The sequence below is a fragment of the Phascolarctos cinereus genome, unplaced genomic scaffold (genome assembly GCF_003287225.1).
Source record: "Phascolarctos cinereus isolate Bilbo 61053 unplaced genomic scaffold, phaCin_HiC Scaffold_4;HRSCAF=312, whole genome shotgun sequence".
Classification (NCBI taxonomy): domain Eukaryota; kingdom Metazoa; phylum Chordata; class Mammalia; order Diprotodontia; family Phascolarctidae; genus Phascolarctos; species Phascolarctos cinereus.
In genome coordinates this window covers 83,129,676-83,147,482 of record NW_027555847.1, presented here as the reverse complement: position 1 = coordinate 83,147,482, position 17,807 = coordinate 83,129,676, and the positions used below count along the sequence as shown (strand labels likewise).

Sequence of the window (17,807 nt, the reverse complement as noted above, 5' to 3'; positions counted from 1 at the left end):
CTCTCTTTCACAAGGTGGGGCAGCGTGCTTCATCATCGGAATCACGGCGGGTAATTTTGTTGATCAGTTTTTTAAGACTTTCAAAATGCTTGTCCTTAAAATGTTGTTACTCTATAACGTGTAATGCTTTGATCTGTTCACTTCACTGTGGATCAGTTCACACAATTCATCTCAGTTTTCTTTAAAACTGTCTTTTGTCATTTCTTTTATCACAATAGTATTCTATTCACATTGACATACCATATTTTATTCAGGCATTCCCCAATTGAGGGGCAGCCCCCACCTTAGGTTCTAATTCTTTGCTACCACAGAAAGAGCTGCTGTTTTTCCTCTTTCTCTGGTTTCGGAATGGTATGAATCAAAGGGTATGTACAATTTACTAACTGTTAGGGCATAGTTCCAAATTGCTTTCCAGAAAGGCTGGACTAATGCACAGCTTTATCAAGAGTATATTAATGTGCCTATTTTCCCAAGTCCCCTCCAACGTTTGTCATATTCCTTTTTTGTTAATATTGACTCACTTTTGGTGGGTATGAGGTGAAACCTCAGAGTTGTTTTTAATTTGAATTTCTCTAATTATTAGTGTGACCTAGAACATTTTTCCATATGGCTATCAACAGCTTGGATTTCTTCCTCTGAAAACTGCCTATTCATATCCTTTGGCCATTTAATCAACTGAAGAAGTTATTTGCATAAATTTTTTACATCTTGGAAATGAGACCTTTACCAAAGGAATATTCATTCTGCAAAGATGTTCTCCCCAGTACCCTGTTTCTGAAAGGGTCCCTTTTTCACACAGAACCGAGTGGATCAGAAAAAAAGCAAGAGGGTCAAGGGGTAAGGTATAGCACTCAGATACTATTGAGGAATCAGGAGCTTGGCAAGCATTGAAGGAATGAAGCAAAGCCCGCTAGAGGATGGGTGGCAGAAGGACATGTGAAGCACTATCTTGCCTTCTTAGCCTCAGAGCTTTTCAGCTAGACCTGTCAGGCAACCACCACTCCCAAAATGATCAGCCCAGGCTATGGAGGCCAAGAGGTGCCTACAAGAGTTACTCACAAAATCTCAGAGACATGGTTCTCAGCATGGCAGCCAGATTCACCTCCCCCAATCTATCTGGGAGCTTACTGCAAGGCTTTCCCTGGGCTCTCTGTTCTATTCCAGGATACCATTTAGACAATATCCTATCACCTCACCTCACTGATCTCTCCCCCATCCCCTAGGTAATAGGGAAGTCACTGAGTGAGCTGACCATAAGGCCAGAAGTGGGCTGCTTCATCCATGGCCTGTTCCTGGAGGGGGCACGCTGGGACCCTGATAGATTCTCCTTGGCTGAGTCTCGACCCAAGGAACTCTACACAGAGATGGCTGTCATCTGGCTGGTCCCTATGCCCAACCGCAAAGCCCCAACCAGGGGCTTCTATGTATGCCCCATTTACAAGACTCTGACTCGAGCTGGTATGTACTTATCTTCCCCTCCCCACCTGTCATAAAGTGTGTGTGTGTGTGTGTGTGTGAGTGTGTGTGTGTGAGTGTGTGGTGGGGGTAGGGAGGGGAAAAGGAGAGACCAGGGGAGAGAATACCCTTTTGGCTTCTCCACTAAAGCATCCCTGCCTCCTCTTCTGTGCCAAGTGTTTGGAATATGTCTCTGGGTTTTGTGGGACCAGGACCTGACCTCCTACAGTTCCTAAGACAAGTTATTCGCAAGACTCTCCCCAAGGCTCAGAGACCTTGGCAGTGATTAGGACAAGCCTGTCTAGGTAGGGAATGCATCATGAGCCCTGAGTCTGTTACAAAAGCTTATGCCCTCATCTTGAACTTTCTTAGTTCATATTTCTATATGGTGGTGCTTATGGTGCTTTAAGGCTCGTGAAAGTGCCTTGCACACAATTGTCCTTGGAGGGAGATGGTACAAAGATTTAGCAATCTGTATACCATCTATACATTTGTCTATACCAATGTTAGCTACTATTATTATTGTAGATAAAGCAACTGAGACTTCAGGGATCATAGAATTTTGTGGCTGAAAGTGGGGGACCCTTTGGGGTCTTGTCCAGTCCCCTGATTCTAGAGGTGAGGCCACCAAAGCCCAGAAAAGGGAACCCATCTGCCTTAGGTTAACTTAAGTAAGCAGCAGTTCTGGGATCCAAGCCTTTTCCCTCAGAACCTTAGCACTATAGCAGCAGCAGCTCCGAGTGTTGATCTCGGGTGGCCTATGGATCTCCTCCCTCACAGGAGCCGGGGTGAGGAGGAAGTCTAAGCCCTGGCCCCTTCACACAGCCTGCTTCCATTGCTGTTTGTCCTAGGTACGCTGTCCACCACTGGCCATTCCACCAACTACGTCATAGCTGTGGAGATCCCCACTGACAAGAGTCAGAGACACTGGATCAAGCGAGGTGTAGCCCTCATCTGTGCTCTAGACTATTAGGGCCAAGAGGTCTCCAGCTAGGCTCTTAGCCCAGGCCAAGGCTGCAATCCCCCAGAGCTGGCCCTACCAGCTGCCCCTAACTCAGGAGAGCCCAGAGCTCTCTTCTGTGGGGCAATAACGAGCCTGTGGCCCACAGAAGGAATAAAAATTATTGTTATATTGTTTACCTATTCATACTCCAGTCTGTTCTGGGTCTCTTTGCCAGTCAGAACAGAGGTTACAGAGTGGGGGCCAGTCCCTCTTGAGCCAACCCTTACCAACAGCTCTGGACCACTGCTGGCCCCTTCCCCTGGGTATATTGTTAGAAGTCTTCTACCTAGCATGTTAGTCTGCAGGAAGTAAGAGAGGTCAGAGGGAGCAAAGCTAATAGCTTTACAATGTAGAACAGGGCACACTGGCACCAAGACTTTTTCCAAATGGAACCCTTAAAATGCTAGAACTGGAAAGGACCTCATCTTACCAGAAAAAGGAAGTGGAGGCCCAGAGATGATGAGACTTGCCCAACACAACAAATCAGTGGTAGAGCCAAAAAGAGGACCCAGATCCCCCAAATTGCAGTCCGAGTTTATGCCAATGCATATATGCTGCCTGAGTCCTGGTGCCACAGATAGTGCCCAGAGCACAGAAAATGCTTGCACAGCACACTACACGGTTCTTTATTCAGAAAACATCTAGCCAGCCAACACAGAGCACATAAGTTACAGGAAAACTTTATTCATTCAGGCAAGTCTGGTATTTACAAGGATACACAGGCAAAGGGCCAGAAGTGGCCCGAGCCCCAGCCTGTCCAGGTCTCTTATGTACAATAGCTTCAGTTCAGCCTTCCCCAAGACACCTACATTTTACTTCAAGTTGATTCCTGTCTCTTCTGAAATTCAGTGCAAGCAGAAGGAGAACAAATTCATCTGCCCCCACCACAGCTTCAACAGCAATTGTGGTATATAAAGAAGGGGATCTCCGCTTTCTCCCAGGGGCCCTTAGGGAGGGAAAAGGCAAGGGGCAGGGGTGGGAAGGGGCAAGGTAAGGGTAGCGACAGCTACCTTATGGTCACAAAGAGGAAGCAAACAGAAACTCTGGAGTGTGCGGAAAGGGCAGAGACTGGTCCGCAAATGGTCTGACAGAATTCTGCCTCTAAGTCCTCTTGGATGGCTTAAGCCCAAGTGGAAAATGCCCACAAAATGGAAGCATCTCAGGCAGGAGGCCAGCCCTTCCCTACTTTACACTCCTATGCCAGGTCCTAAGCTCTGGACGGAAAGAGGAATAACCCTGATGCAAAGTTCCCCAATCCCTTCTCTCTCAGCAGCACAAAAATCTGACAGGCACCAACTAACTTCACTCTAGATCCTGGAGCCAGGCAGCAGATGCACATTCCTACATACAGTTCAGAGAATGGGGTGGGAAAGGGGGGGTTGCTCCTGGGAGAGCTACACCTACCCTCCCTGCATGCTCAGCTGAGGGAAGGCATCTCCGTAATACCAGTGGGCGTGGTACACCTGGCTCAGAATCTCCACCAAAACCAGTGCAGGTCCCCACTCACTCTAACACCCCCCCTGCACACACAATCCTATTAGAGCAAGCTCGAGGCTAGGAAAGCCACCAAACACTTTGAAAACAAACATCCTCCCAAAAGGCTTTGGGGCACCTCAGCATCATTTGTTTCTGGAGCAACACCTCTCTGCCCTTCAGAGCTGTCCAACCAAAGCCAGCTGCACGCAGCCCCAGGCTCCAGGGCCTTTACAGAACAAAGCTAGGTCCAAGAAACCCCAGCACCTGCCCTCTTACCCCCTTATCTGCTCCCTCTTCAGGCCATGCCAGGGAAGGAAGAACAATTTACAGGAATCAAAAGAAATCTAAAAACAAACATCTCCACTCTGCTAGGACTTTAAAAAAAACCACTCTGTAGGCCACATAGCTGCTCAGCCAAATTCGATAACAAAGCTTCTCTATGTGTTCCCATGGACCCAGAGAGTCCTGCTGCTCCCTACTTGCCCTACTCCTCATACTGATCCTGAGCAAGCCCTGATTCCTGAGTTTGGAGTTCAAACAGCAGATGTGCAAAAGTGCAAGCCCAACCTCTCCAGGAGACAGCTGGGGGCTCTCACTGGGAGTGTTTGTGTGGTGCTGGGCTGGGCTCAGAGACTGGGGTGGATGGGGAACCCGGGCAAGAGCACCTCTGGCCCTGGTCACACACCCAGGAGGTAAGTGGTTGTGACCCTGAAGTCCCAGCTCTGCCTTCCAGCTCCCCAGGGCAGGGTCTAAGGGAGAACACACACATACGAAAACGGATGAGGAAGAAGCCAGGGGAAGGGATGGAGAGCCAGGTCTGGACAAGGCTATGTCCAGAAGGCTGCTGTGTAGGAGGCAGTGGTATTCAATACAATGGTGGCAAGATTAGTCAGAACCAAGAAAAAAATAGACATTTCTGATATATAAAATATATATTCTGCTGTCACTGAGGCAGGGAGCCAGGGCCCTGGCTGTCAATGGGGTCCATGTACCCCTTGGGGCGGATGATCCACAGCCAGCTGTGGGTGGGCTCAGATGACAAAGGGGGGAAAAGGCAGTGTTCCCACGGGTAGAGTTCCCACTACACTGACTCCAGCTGCTGCTTCCTGAGTGGTCCCTGCACTGACTTTACGGCAATCTCTGGCTGACCTGCCCAGTGCCCACCCTTGAAAGGGAACTTAAGCTGCAGGCAGGTAGCCCCCACTGACTTCAGTATCCCCAGGTCAACAGGGGAGGGGCTGAGAGGAGGCTGAGAGCCATGTGACCAAGAAGTCCCCCTTATTTCTAAAGGGTCAGCGGGAGGTCTGTAGTGCGACTGACACATGGGAACCTTTGCCTGTCCACTGGGGAACGATGTTCCCACTTTAAACTGTACAGTAATACTGGGTCCAAGGGGAGGAGAGTTAAGTGGGGGCAGCTCATGGCTGCCTCGCCCTCAGAACGCCCTATGATTAGGGGAGCATGTGGAAGGCCCAGTCCTGGGCCAGGAAGTCCCTCATTGCCGCTTGGCCTTGTAAGGACGGGAGCGTTTCCGTCTGTCAGGCTTCCTCTGTTTGTGCAGCCGACCAATGCTGACACCCTGTCGTCGTCGAACGGAGATGTTCTGCTCCACAAGGTTGGCCAGCATGCCTAGGAGAGGGCACAAGCCTGAGTGGGCAGCCTGCGGCCAGCCAGGCAATCCTGAGCTCCCACCACGCAGTCCACCTACACATGATGGCCCACAACACTCCTTAGTGTGGCCCAAACCAGATTAAAATGTAATTGGCAAATAGTGAACAAAATAAATAAAAATACAACATACATAATGTTACATTTTAAAACTAAGTCAACATGCACTTGCAGGGATCCTCATGGAGAGTTTGACAGCACTGACCCACCTACAAGTGTTAATGTAGGACGTCAGCTGTCCCAGGAGATTCTCAAGCCCATGCAGGACAGGGACCCCAAGAGCTGGGGCCAGAAAACAGGCCCACCCTGTGATCCCTACAATCTGCACAAACTTTAGAATAACACCAAAATCATATTTGTTAGGATGCAGACCTGATTTCAGGGGCATAGGTCCCTCGACCTGAGAGAAGAGGCTTCATTTCCATTCCAAATGGCATCTCCCAATAATAACTCCCCCACCACACCTCCCATCCCCTCTGCCAGGGGTTGGCATTCCCACCTCACCTTCCTGAGCCAGCATGGAAATAAATGTGCAGATAAACTCATCATAGTTGTGGGTTCTTCTCTGGTCATCAATCTGTGAGGGAAAATAGAAGAGGAGGATGATTAGCAAGCAAACTCACAGCATCAGAAGTCATCCCACAAGTGCAGTGCCAACAGCTCACCTTAAATTTTTTCCTCTTCTCCACCTCCTCCTTGAGACAGGCTTCATAGTTTGCGATCTCAGCTTCCACACACTTCAGCAGTGCCAGCAGCTCCTGGCAAGACCAAGTGCTCTGGTGAAGTGGCTGCCCAGGGACAGGAAGGGAACCCCCAGGAAGGGCATAGTACAAGGCGCAAGGCTCCTGATCCCACCTCCTGCCACCCATTTCAGGCATGGCCATTGCCGGCACCAGCAGCACCAGGAGAGAACGGGAAATAGCAAACTCGCCTGGCCCCGAGAAAGGTTCCCACAACTTCAGGCAAAGGGAAGGAGGACCCAACTGGACACTCACTTTGGGGGAATACTTCTCCCCACACAGCTGCTCAGGGGGGCGGCTCAGCCCGGCTTTCTCTCTGTCACTTGCCTCAGGCGCCTCCTTCTCCTCCAGGGTGACACTGATCTGGGCAGTCTGGCTCTGTCTGACAGGTGGTGATGAGCCTTTCCCACCTTCTAAGAGGAACACACACATGAGAAATAGCTAAAAGCAGGGCAAATTTCCCAGGTGTCAAGGACTGCAGTCCTCCCAAGCAGTCTACTGACTGACTGATTAGGTCTAGCTTCCATTGGCCCCATCTCCCAACCCTTCCCTCACCTGCGATGGTGAGAGGGCACAGCACCCCATCCTCAGAGAGGTGTAGAAGGCCGGTGCTGATGACAGGCCCCAAGTCTCGCACAGCCCGGTTGTAGCGCATACAGTCCACTCGCAACAACCCATCGTCCTCCCCGAAAAGCACCTTGGAGATGTGGGAGGTGACAGGGCTGGATGGGCGGGTGGGGTTGGCAGAACGGATGGGTGACCGGAGTGGTGAGTTGAAAGCACTCCCAATCTCAGAAGCTGTGTCGGTGCTCTCATTGCTGGGGGTGGGTGAAGGCTGAGAATGAGAGGGCACGGCCACAGCTGGGCTCCCAGCACCACCACTGGTCTTGATGGACAAAGGGATTGAGAGGTCCTTCTGGGATTCCTTGAGCTTCTCAGCCAATACATTGATGGTGTTGGGCTGCAGGACGCAGAGCTGCCCATCGGAGGAGGGAGCCAAGGGCTCCTGCTTGACCTGTCCTTTCCGCTTGTACCTATTCAGGCCCAGAGATGGAAAGTGAGCCTAGGGAGAGGAGTAAACCTATCTCCTAGAAGCACTTCCCAAGTCATCTGTCCACTTAGCTGACTGACTGGCAGTCTCTAGAAAGACCCTCCCCAAATTCCAAGTAGTAAATTAACAGCTTTTAAGGTAGAAGAGGAAGCATACTAGAGTAGATTGGGTACTGAGCTTGTAATCAAGAGCTCTGACACTGCATGGCCTCTACAGGTCTCAGAGAGCTCCCTATGTAGTCTCTCCTGAGTCACAAGATGAGTTGTGATCTGCAATCACATGTCCTTCGTGTATTCAAGGAAGGAAGAACAGCTGACCTCTTTACACCTTTCCCCTTGGCACACATAGGACATGTGGATCCCAAGGTTACATAGTATGGAATGGCTGCTCTCCAAATACCCCATCCTCAGGGGGATACTTGGCAACCCCACATTCTCTCCAGAAAACTGGTCAATTACAGACAGAAAGAAAAGGGCAGGGGTTTTCAGTATTCCAGGCCCTTGGGCAAAAGCAGCTACCTGATAGCAGAATTTGTGTTCCGAACATCCTCTTCCTCATCATCATCATAGTCATCCTCATCATCTGAGTACTGCTGTGGTGGGCGTACTGGGACCCGGCTGCGGCCTACGCCTGCTGCTAGGTCCTCTTCTTCCTGCAGAATACAATCCCAGGATCAGTTGAAAGGGTTGGCAAAGCCAAGCTAGGAGACGGATGGCTTCAAAGACAGGCCACATATGCTGCTCCTTTCCCATTCCTAGAACATGCCAGGGGCAGATGCTCCTCTGGTGTGAGTTCTGTCCCACACAGCCTTTCTCAGGAAACAGAATATCCAAAGACACTGCTTTGGCATTTAAGGCCTAATCACGATTATATCCCATATTCTTAAGGTTACAATTCTAGAACTAACCAAATGATTAGGAATTAGGGAAGACTTGGATTTCCTGAAGTTCTCCTGAACTCCTGAGGTTCTGTAGTGGCCAGAAGACTCAACACCAGGCTAAGAAAAAATCTATGACCAAAAACAGGAAGACAAGATACTCTCAAATAGCTACCAAATCCCAGGATTAGTGAGGAATCACCTGCTCAAAGTACTTTATAATCAGTACCAAGGACATCTGTGGCAATAAGTGTTGGACTAGAAAAGGATACCTGTTCATCCCTAGGCGCTTACTTGCATGGGAGACTTGGCATAGTTGTGGTTATCCAGGAAAGCTGGGAGCCGCTGAACAATGGGACTGGGATTTGCTGGAACCCCATTGAGGCTGTTGACTGGAGGTTTCACCATGAGCTTGGGTTTGCTGGGTGGGCTATGTGTGGGGGCTGGCTGGCAAGGTCCTGCCACCTCTTCAGGTCCATCTTAAAGGAAGGAAAAAAAATATGAATGATGTCTTTAGAACCAGGTAAGGGAAGTGCTGGTAGGAAGAAAGGGGGAACAATACTTCCAGACCTCAAACTATGTTATAAAGCAGCAGTCAATAAAACTCCCTAGTACTGGTTAAAAAATAGAGGCAGAAAAAGATTAGAAAAAGACTAGATAAAGACTAGGTAAGGGAGAATCACACACAATGGAACTTAGTAACCCAGTGTTTGATAAAGTAGAAATCATAAACTACTTAGCAAAGCGCTTCTTAATTGATAAAAACTGCTGGAAAACTGGAAAACAGTGTGTCAGAAATTAGGCTTAAACAAACACCTTATACCATATTCCACTGTACATTCTAAAGGGATACATGACCTTAGTGTTAAGAACAGTAGATCATATACCTCTCACAGACAGAAGTAGGAGATGTATTCTTAAGCAAATGAGACAGAGGCAATTACAAAAGATAAAAGAGTTAATTTTGATTACATGAAACTGAAAAGCTTCTGCATAGGCAACATCAATGCGCTTATGGGAAGACAGGAAGTGGGGGAAAAAACCTTTGTATCAAATTCCTCTGATACGGGTTTAGTATTCAAGATACATAAACAACTCATAGACATATATGACCAAAATCCATTCCCCAATAGATAAGTGGTCAAAGGACACAAACCATTTTCAAAAGAACTACAAATTATATACAACCCACATGAAAGAACACTCCAAATTACTAATAATAAGAGAAATTCAAATCAAAACAATCCCAACGTTTTACTTCACATCCTGTAAACTGGCAAAGATGACAAAAAATGGGAATAGTCAATGTTGGAGCGGCTTTGGGAAGAAAGATACTATGGTGCATTGTTGGTAGAGCTGTGAATCAGTATATAGCCATCTTGGAAAGCAATCTGGAATCATACAAATACAATTGCTAAGATGTCCATACCCTCTGATCCAGACATTCTATTATTGGGCTTATGTCCCAAGGAGGCCATTTTTAAGAAAGTCTCCCTATACACCAAAATACTTATAGCAGAATTTTTTGTGATAACAAAGAACTGGAAATAAAGTAGATGCCCACTGATTAAGGAATGGCTAAGCAAACTGTGGTACATAAATGGAACAGAAAATTACCGTGTTATAGAAATGATGAATGTGACGAATACAGAGAAATAAGGAAAGAGCTACACGTGCTGGTGAAGTAAGCAGAGGCAACAAAACAATATGCACAATGATTACAACAATGGAAATGGAAAGGACCACGACACACCAAAAAATCAAAAGTGAATGATGCAAAATTATAAAGAACAAGCATGACTTGAAAGAAGAGCTCTGAACAGACACTCCCAGCCCTCCCCCATGCAGAGGGGGGAGGGTCCACAAGGGCTACAGAGTGAATATATTTTTAGACTTTCTGATGTACTGATCAGTTATGCTGATGTTTTCCCCTCTTTTTTTGTCTAAAAAAGCAACCTATTTATTATATATGATGGTTCTCTCGGAGGGAGAAGGTAGGGTAATATTTTTAAATTTTTTAAATAAAAATTTCTTAAGAATTAAATAAAAAAAGAAGCAGGTACTTGCTCCCTCTTCCCTTCTAACTCTTCCTAATGCAATTAGCTTGTTATTTCCTCCCATCGTTTGGACCTAGCTACCACAACCATCCTTCAAAAAAGGACAGCAATCTCTATGCCTCTCAGAAATTCCTAGATGTCTCAGACAAGTCAGAATAAAATGGAAATAAGGAAAAGAGAACAGGAGAAGGGAAAAAGGAGAAAACTAAAGGAACAAAGAAAGGAGGAAATTTATGTGGTGTGAGGGACACAGAGGAATAAGCGTGCTATAGGCTGCTAAGTACTTGTCTATCGCATTCTTTTATATTGGTCACTCATTTCTAGAAGATTCTAAACCAAGAATGCAGGTGGTCCCCCAATGTTCTAGAATTCCACAATTTTCCATAGGGAAGGGAAAGGCTGTAGGGACCCAGGAGGCTAGCCCAAGGCTTTTTTCTCTAGGACCTACAGCAGGTATTCAATGTGCTGTATGCTTCTAAGTCACTGGCTCAAATTTAGAACTGGAAGGTACCTTGGAGGCCACTGAATCCAACTCCTTCATTTTACAGATAAGGAAACTTGAGGCCCAGAGAAATTTAAATGCCCAGGGCCACACAATTACTAAGTGTCTGAAGCAGCTTTTGAACCCAGGTCCTCTGACTCCAAATCCTGTATTCCTTTTCCATGCTACCATGTTGCCTTTCCATCAGAGCACCTAAATCCCTCTACACAAGGTTCCTTAACCTGGGGTTCATGAACTTTGTTTTGGTTTTTTTTAATGCTCTGATAACTGCATGTAATTGGTTTCCTTTATAATATTATGTATTATATTTTAAGCATTTAAAAACATTACTTTGAGAAGGGGCCCATAGGCTTCACTAGACTGCCCAAGGGGTCTGTAACATCAAAAAGGTTAAGAATCCTTATTCTACACCAACGTTGAAGCAGTTAATGCCACGCCAAGTCCAATCTAACTGAATCCCCTCCCCCAAAAAAGGAGTCAAGCTATGTTCAGGCCTCCTGGGGTCCTGTCACTCAGGCATCTCATACCTGTTTGGGAACCCTCAGAGGCCAGTGGGGTCTTGCTTGTTTCAAGCACCAGAGAGGGCTTGCAGGAGGCCGGCTTGGAGTCCTCAGGAGGCTGAGACTCTTGGGACTTCTGGGGTTGAATCAATTCTGGCTGAGTCACTCGGATCAGCTGAAACCAGAATAAGGAGGGCACTGAGCAATGGGACTAGCAGAACCCTATACTCACAGGGACACAGACTCAGTGGATTGTGCCCTTTCACTGTTCCTGCTGAGTAGGCCCTAGGGGTGCAACACAGCCAGCGGTTACCTAATCATGACACCATGAAATGGAAAGACTAATGACTTCATTTTAGCAGCCAGTCCTCATCCCAACTTAAATCTTTCCCACTCTCCAGGGAGTCAGAAAGGAGTAAGGAAACATCCAAGGCTAAGTGAAGAACAAAAAGGATAGAGATAAAAGCATGGAAAATCCACCAATTACTTTAGCCCCCAAATAATCAAGCTGCTTGAAAAAAGAAAACTGTTAAATCAGAAGAGAAAGAACACATGCGTAAAAAGAGGACATGAAAACAGAATGAACAGAAAGATGTCCAAGTGTGGCTCATAAGAGAATAGGGAGGAATTAAAAGTACCAAGAAACAAGACAAACATCAGGGGTTGATTCAGTCTACTCCCAACAACAGGAATAGTTTGGAGTGTGGCCTTCCCTACCTGCTGTAAGGCCTCCAACACCGTCTGTCGGTTCATCTTCAGGACGTGCAGCTTAGATTCATACTTGATCCTGCGGTCGGGCACTACCGCCATCAGGTTAAATCGGATGTCATGATATGGCTCCCTGTGGTCACACCCACCGGCCACCTGAGCTTCAGGTCTTCTGCAGCCACCCCACCCTCTGTGCCCCCTTCCCCAGCCAGATGACCAATGCAAACTGCTCCAGGACAGAAACTTTAACAACAGTGTCTTAGGATCAGCCAACAATTAACATACATTATACCTTGAGATGAGGCAAAAAAGCAAGCCAGCTTATCACCACAGTGGGGTTTTTTACACTCTTACCCATTCCTTTAGAATTCCATAATTATCCATGGGGAAGAGAAAGGCTGGAGACATCAAGGAAGCCCACCCAAGTGTGCTAAGGAGCAAAGCTGCCCTCAAACTTCCCAGTGCTATGCCCACCCACAGTCGGAGCAGTTACCCTGCTGTGGCTAGGCCAATCCGTTCCATGATGACTCGGCGGGCTTTATCTGTCCACTCTTCATCTTCCCCCCAAGGCCCTGGGAAGAATAAGGAAGGGAGGAAAAAAAACCCAAGGCTGGGAATGTTGGAAAGTAGTAAAGACAGAGGCCAAGTGGGCTGGAGGGAGCATCTGGGCACTGCTAATGAAGAATGCCTATGGTCAAAATTCAGACATTCTCATAAGCCAACCTGTCACACGATAAGTAGCTCTGCAAGTATATTTGGCTGATTTACCATCAAAAACTGTACTTCTAACAATGTGGTTAACTATTTTTGGAGAAGTGTATATTATTCTCTGCTCAACTGAATAACTTTACTACTAAATGTCTAACAATCATATTACCAATCCTAGAATTTAGAATAAATGAGAAATGAAATTGAAACCAAAAGCCTGACAAAATTATTGTGGTCAAAAATCGAGGAAAGCCACTCAGGTCGTCTAACCCCAGCAAGAAATATCAGCACCTAGATCCCTTTGTCCCATGGAACTCAAAGCATGAATCCTACCATGGTCAATGGGGTACACCTTCAGTCCGTCTAGCTCAAAGAGACGTCCCTTAATGGGGACATAGCTGACAAAGTGGAATGCTTCCATCGTCCGCACAGCGCTGATCCCATTCTGCTTCTCTGGCAGATGTCGTGGCTCAGGCCTGCAGACGACATGAGTTCAGAAGGTTGATTAAGGAGACTCCTTCCCCTCCTAATGACTATTTTGTCCCTCATCCCATTACACATACCTGGCATGGCTGTTATGTGCTTTGGCCAGCTCTGGAGCATTCCCAATGGCATATCCCTTGCTCTAGAAAGAGAGGAAATAATCTCATGTCATAGCCTCTATGTGAAAAAGATGTAGAGATACTAATAATTTAATACAGATCAAGGCAAGAGTGACAAACCCACTGGCGGCTACAGTCAGAAGACCTCAATCACAACAAGCACCTTACTTGTTATGTGGCTTTAGGCAAGCAACGCTTAACCTCTTGTCTATGATATGGGCATGGCCACCATGTGCTCTACTCAATTCACAAGGCTGCCTGGGGAATCAATGAAGTGACAGGACCAAATAATGCAAAAAGTTAAAATCACCATAACCATTCCTGATATGAAGTAACTTCACTCTCTTCAGAGAACAGCAGAGAAGTAACCCATGGCTGATGCCCAAGCCCTGGCTGGGAACTACCTACAGGTCAATTTAGCTCTTAAAGAATGGGCACAGCAGCCTCTGTCAGGTAACCATGGCCCTCAACATACCTCTGGGCTGAAGCCCGTGGTGAAATCCTTCATGCGGCTCAGTGTTGGGCCCAGGTCCACATTGCTACAGTTCAGAAGGACACTCAGTAAGGCATGAGTGGCACAGGAGTTGGGAATCAGCTGCAGAACCAAGAACAGGCACTTTTATTTGTGGTATATATCTTGTTCCAACCTCCCCCAAATATATACCAATGTAGCATTACTGATAAATGTGGCATACAGAAAAAGGTAGTGTGTGATCTGGTCAACTGATCTACTCAGAACTCCTTGAATCTCGGGCAGAGGGACCATCCCCTCCCTTGCCCCAATCAAGAAGAGGAGAAATCCTCTTGGTCAGAGTGTTTACATAATGATAACTCCTGGATTTTATTTATTTTCTCTTAAAGTAGAAGCACTAATAACTCCCCAGTGCTAAACTATCCTGTGGCCTTTGAGCACAAAAACTCCTCCCTCAGAGCACAGAAAACCAAATAACCTGATGGGCGAAGAACATGTTATTCACAATGTCATCATCGATCACAGAAGTCTCGTCCACCAGGGTAGAGACCTTGCGTCGGGATCGGCGTTCTTCGATCCATTTGAAGAGGAAGATGAAGCCATATACTGGCCTGGAGGAAGAGAGAAAAGGAGCTATCAAGTATGTTTGACCAGGCTGAAAGACAAGGCTCCCATTTCTACCATTTTTCTTTTCTTCTTATTCCCCTTAAACTGCTTTACCACTCAAGCAAAGGAGAAAGACTCCAAAGCTGGTACTCTGTGCTAACCTATTGTGAAGACCACCAACTCAGCTTACGGCAGCACTAAGTATATGTACTCCCAAGAGATACGCCACAGCCTGTTCTGTCTTTAACCTTAGAATCACAAGGAAGGCACCCGCCCCTTTTCCCAATCAGAATATCATAATTCTATGCTATCAAAAAAATGGAAAAGTAATTCATTGACCAGAGGACCACCTTGGAAGAGTGAAAGCCTCAGGATAAAAGCAAAGACAGAAATGCATAAAAGTTCTGTTCCAACGGGAAGTTAAACCAGTACCTCTTCTATCACTAGACTCTAGCACAACATCTCAAAATAAATTAAAAAAAGTCCTCACTCTAACCAAGCCCTTTTTTCCCTAGGGAGAGACTTTTAGCATTGCTACCATGACCCATTTTCTGATATTATAGGAGTTAACTCCTATTATTACAAGGGTTTCTGTTCTAGGGCCAAAAAAGTGGCACCCAGGCAAAGCCTTAGCATCTCAGACAATAAAACACTTAGCACTGTGAGGGAAGCCAGCCACTCAAGACTGGGCCCCCCTGAGAAGTCCCCTACCAAAGGATCCTAGAGCTTTCAAAATCTGGTCAATGAGATATAATCAAAAGAACTGACTTAAGAGACACTTTCTCAAATTATCTTAGGCCAGTGACAGAGTTTAACAGAGAAGTCACTTACCCTTGGCATTTGCTCTGAAGATCATAAATCTCCTCAACTTGTACCCCTTTAACACCTAGAGAATGCCACAAACATTTATTATGCAACTTCTGTGTTCAATGCTAGAGATACAGAGCTAGATACAGTAATCCACTAACACAGAGTTTACCATATAATGGGGTAATGGGGGCACAGAGAGGGAAACATATATACAAATAACTGGTGAAAAGGATAGCTCTAAGTAGAATGCTGACATATGAAGAGGGCAAGATTCTTTTAAAGTACATGGGAGGGAGCTGGGGAAAGGCTAAGCTTCATGGAAGACCTGAGAAAGTTTTGACTTTAGAGAGATCTTTCCCAGGCATGGGGGATAGCAAAGGCACCAAAAACAGGAGAAAAGAGCACAGAAGTGCATGTTGTTGAAAGAGTATATATGAAGGTGATTATATGCAAAAATGCTTGAAAAGCCTAGTTTGAGGCAGGCCTTGAATGCCAGGATAAGCAGTTTTTCATTTATGTGCAAGACAAAGGGGAGCCACTGACAGTTTAGGAATAGAGAAATGACACAGTCAGAACAGAAAATTAGGGAGGAGATTACTAAAGCAGTGATGTGAGGGATGGCCTGGAAAGAAGACAGAATGGAATGGAAGCATGAAAACCATCTAGAAGTCTATTACAATAGTCTACATGACAGTTAACAAGATTCTTCTCATCTAAGTTAGTTATAGTATAAGTGAAAAAGGGGATGGGCATAAGAGATTTTGCAGAGGTAGAACTGACAAGATCTGATGATTGATCATATGAAGGAGAGATCAGAATCAAAGGAGGAAAAAAAGGAGTTACTTGTAGACCAGGGGCAAAAACATTATAAGAACTGCCTCATCTTAGTGGAAGTTTCATACTTACCAAAATCTTCTACCAACAGGGTGAAAAGGCCTGAGTTGGAAAGGATTGGAAAAGGAAGGAGACAGTAGAGGGAGAAAGAAAAGAAAAGCCGTCATTTTATGATCAAAATTGTGTGACTAGGCTAGAGAACTATTAGTAAAAGAAGGAAGAGAGAGAGTCATGACCCTCGTTCCCTCCAGCTACAGGTCTCTGTGATGTTTCCCATGTCTTCTTTTTATAGTGGATAAAGCACCACCCACCCACCCCCATAACTCCTTTCCTTAAGCCCAGAACTTAGGAAGGCAGGAGTTCAAATCTGGCCTGAGATACCAGTTGTGTGACCTTGGGCATACTTAAGCTTTGTTTGCTTCAGTTTCCTCAACTGTAAAATGTAAACCCTCGAAGGGTTGCTGTGAAGATCAAATGAGATAATATTTGCAAAGCATTTAGCACAGTGCCTGGAACACAGCAGGTGTTATGTAAATGATAGCTATCACTATCACTATTATTATTTATTATTACTATTTACCTTCTGCTATTCATATACCCCTAACTTCTCTTAACACCAGTGGCTGAATCCCACATCTATCTTCTCTGAGAACTGATATCCAAATCAAAAATATCCTTGTACTATGCATAATGAGCAAAAATCACCATACTGCTGGTTTTCTTGCCACCTAAAGACCTAACCAAGATCTTTGTCATTTAACTGGAAACTACGTACCCTACCCATGCTGAAAGCCTACATCTCCTGGCCCAGTATTCCTGTATTCTGCTTCAACCTTGGGATTCTTCTCCTCCAAACAGAAGTCAACAATGTGATATGGGAACTAAAACCAGCTAACGTGATCCCAGGCGGTCCAGAATCCACGGCCCCATGGTACTAGTCAAGTCTACATCTGAAGTACTGTACAGGCCTGGCCACCACGGTTTAGGCAGGGATGTTGACAAGCGCAGGCAGAGGAAGAAAGCTTAAGGGGGGCATGATAGGCCTTATATAAATAGGAACAACGGATATAACTTGCTGAGAGGCAAGCTGCAGCTTGACCAAAGAGCTCCTAACAATTCTGGAGTTATCCAAAAGTAGAATGCAGGAGAAGTTCTTCAAAAGTCTAATAACCGCTTGTTGGGGTCTCTGCACAAGTGTTTCCTGCACACATTCAAGTTGAACCTGTGATCGGAGCTGGAAGGCGCTTTGCTCATTTTACAGCTCATTTTACAGTGGAAACTGAGGCCCAGAGAGGCTGAATGACTTGAGCCGGGATCTGAATCCCGATCCTAGGACTCAAAGTCCAGCACCCTTCCTGCTGCACCCCACTGCCTCCTGCCATGACCTCGGAAGTCCCCTCAGTCATTCCACAACGCGCCCAGCCAACAGGATCCCACGAGCCCCGGCCCTCGCCCCGCCGGCCCCAGCGCCCGCCACAGCTCCGATCTGCCCCGGTTATCTCAGAGTAAGCAAGAACGGCCCTTATTTATTTACGCCCTCCCCCAGGCCCCCTTCCCCCACCCCGACTCCGGGTCCTCCCTGCCAACCTTTCCTCCCCCTCCCCCAGTCCGGCCCCGCCCCCCCTTTCTTGCCCCTCACCTGGGTCGCTCTCCAGCTCCAACCAGCCTTTATTCATCTTCCCCTGGAACGGCCTCTCAGCGCCATGTCCAAGCTCCGCCGCCGCCCCTGAGAGCCCCG

At 46.6% G+C, this 17,807-nt stretch overlaps 2 protein-coding genes across 3 annotated transcripts in view; one reads left to right on the top strand and one right to left on the bottom strand.

The window, feature by feature from the left end:
* DNAH1 (dynein axonemal heavy chain 1) overlaps window positions 1-2,604 on the top strand; it is a 160,759-nt gene extending 158,155 nt beyond the window's left edge. The window contains 2 exon segments of the mRNA XM_020971578.2: window positions 1,224-1,458; window positions 2,307-2,604. Coding sequence (XP_020827237.1) covers window positions 1,224-1,458; window positions 2,307-2,428 — 357 coding nt within the window. The 3' untranslated portion in view covers window positions 2,429-2,604.
* Window positions 2,605-3,122: 518 nt separating this feature from the next.
* Window positions 3,123-17,794, bottom strand: BAP1 (BRCA1 associated deubiquitinase 1). 2 transcript variants are annotated; one of them, XM_020971579.2, is made up of 17 exons: window positions 17,709-17,794; window positions 16,142-16,171; window positions 15,257-15,311; window positions 14,298-14,430; window positions 13,823-13,942; window positions 13,309-13,370; window positions 13,079-13,221; window positions 12,531-12,609; window positions 12,047-12,170; window positions 11,357-11,504; window positions 8,565-8,749; window positions 7,912-8,045; window positions 6,898-7,376; window positions 6,598-6,755; window positions 6,268-6,360; window positions 6,107-6,179; window positions 3,123-5,563 (listed from the first exon to the last, which is right to left on the bottom strand). In XM_020971579.2, exons 1-17 carry the CDS (start codon window positions 17,743-17,745, stop codon window positions 5,430-5,432), a joined length of 2,187 nt encoding a protein of 728 aa, XP_020827238.1. In that variant the 5' UTR covers window positions 17,746-17,794; the 3' UTR covers window positions 3,123-5,429. The 2 variants fall into 2 exon arrangements, with proteins under 2 accessions (XP_020827238.1, XP_020827239.1); XM_020971580.2 differs by having other exon boundaries at window positions 6,598-6,752.
* Between the last annotated feature and the right edge of the window lie 13 nt (window positions 17,795-17,807).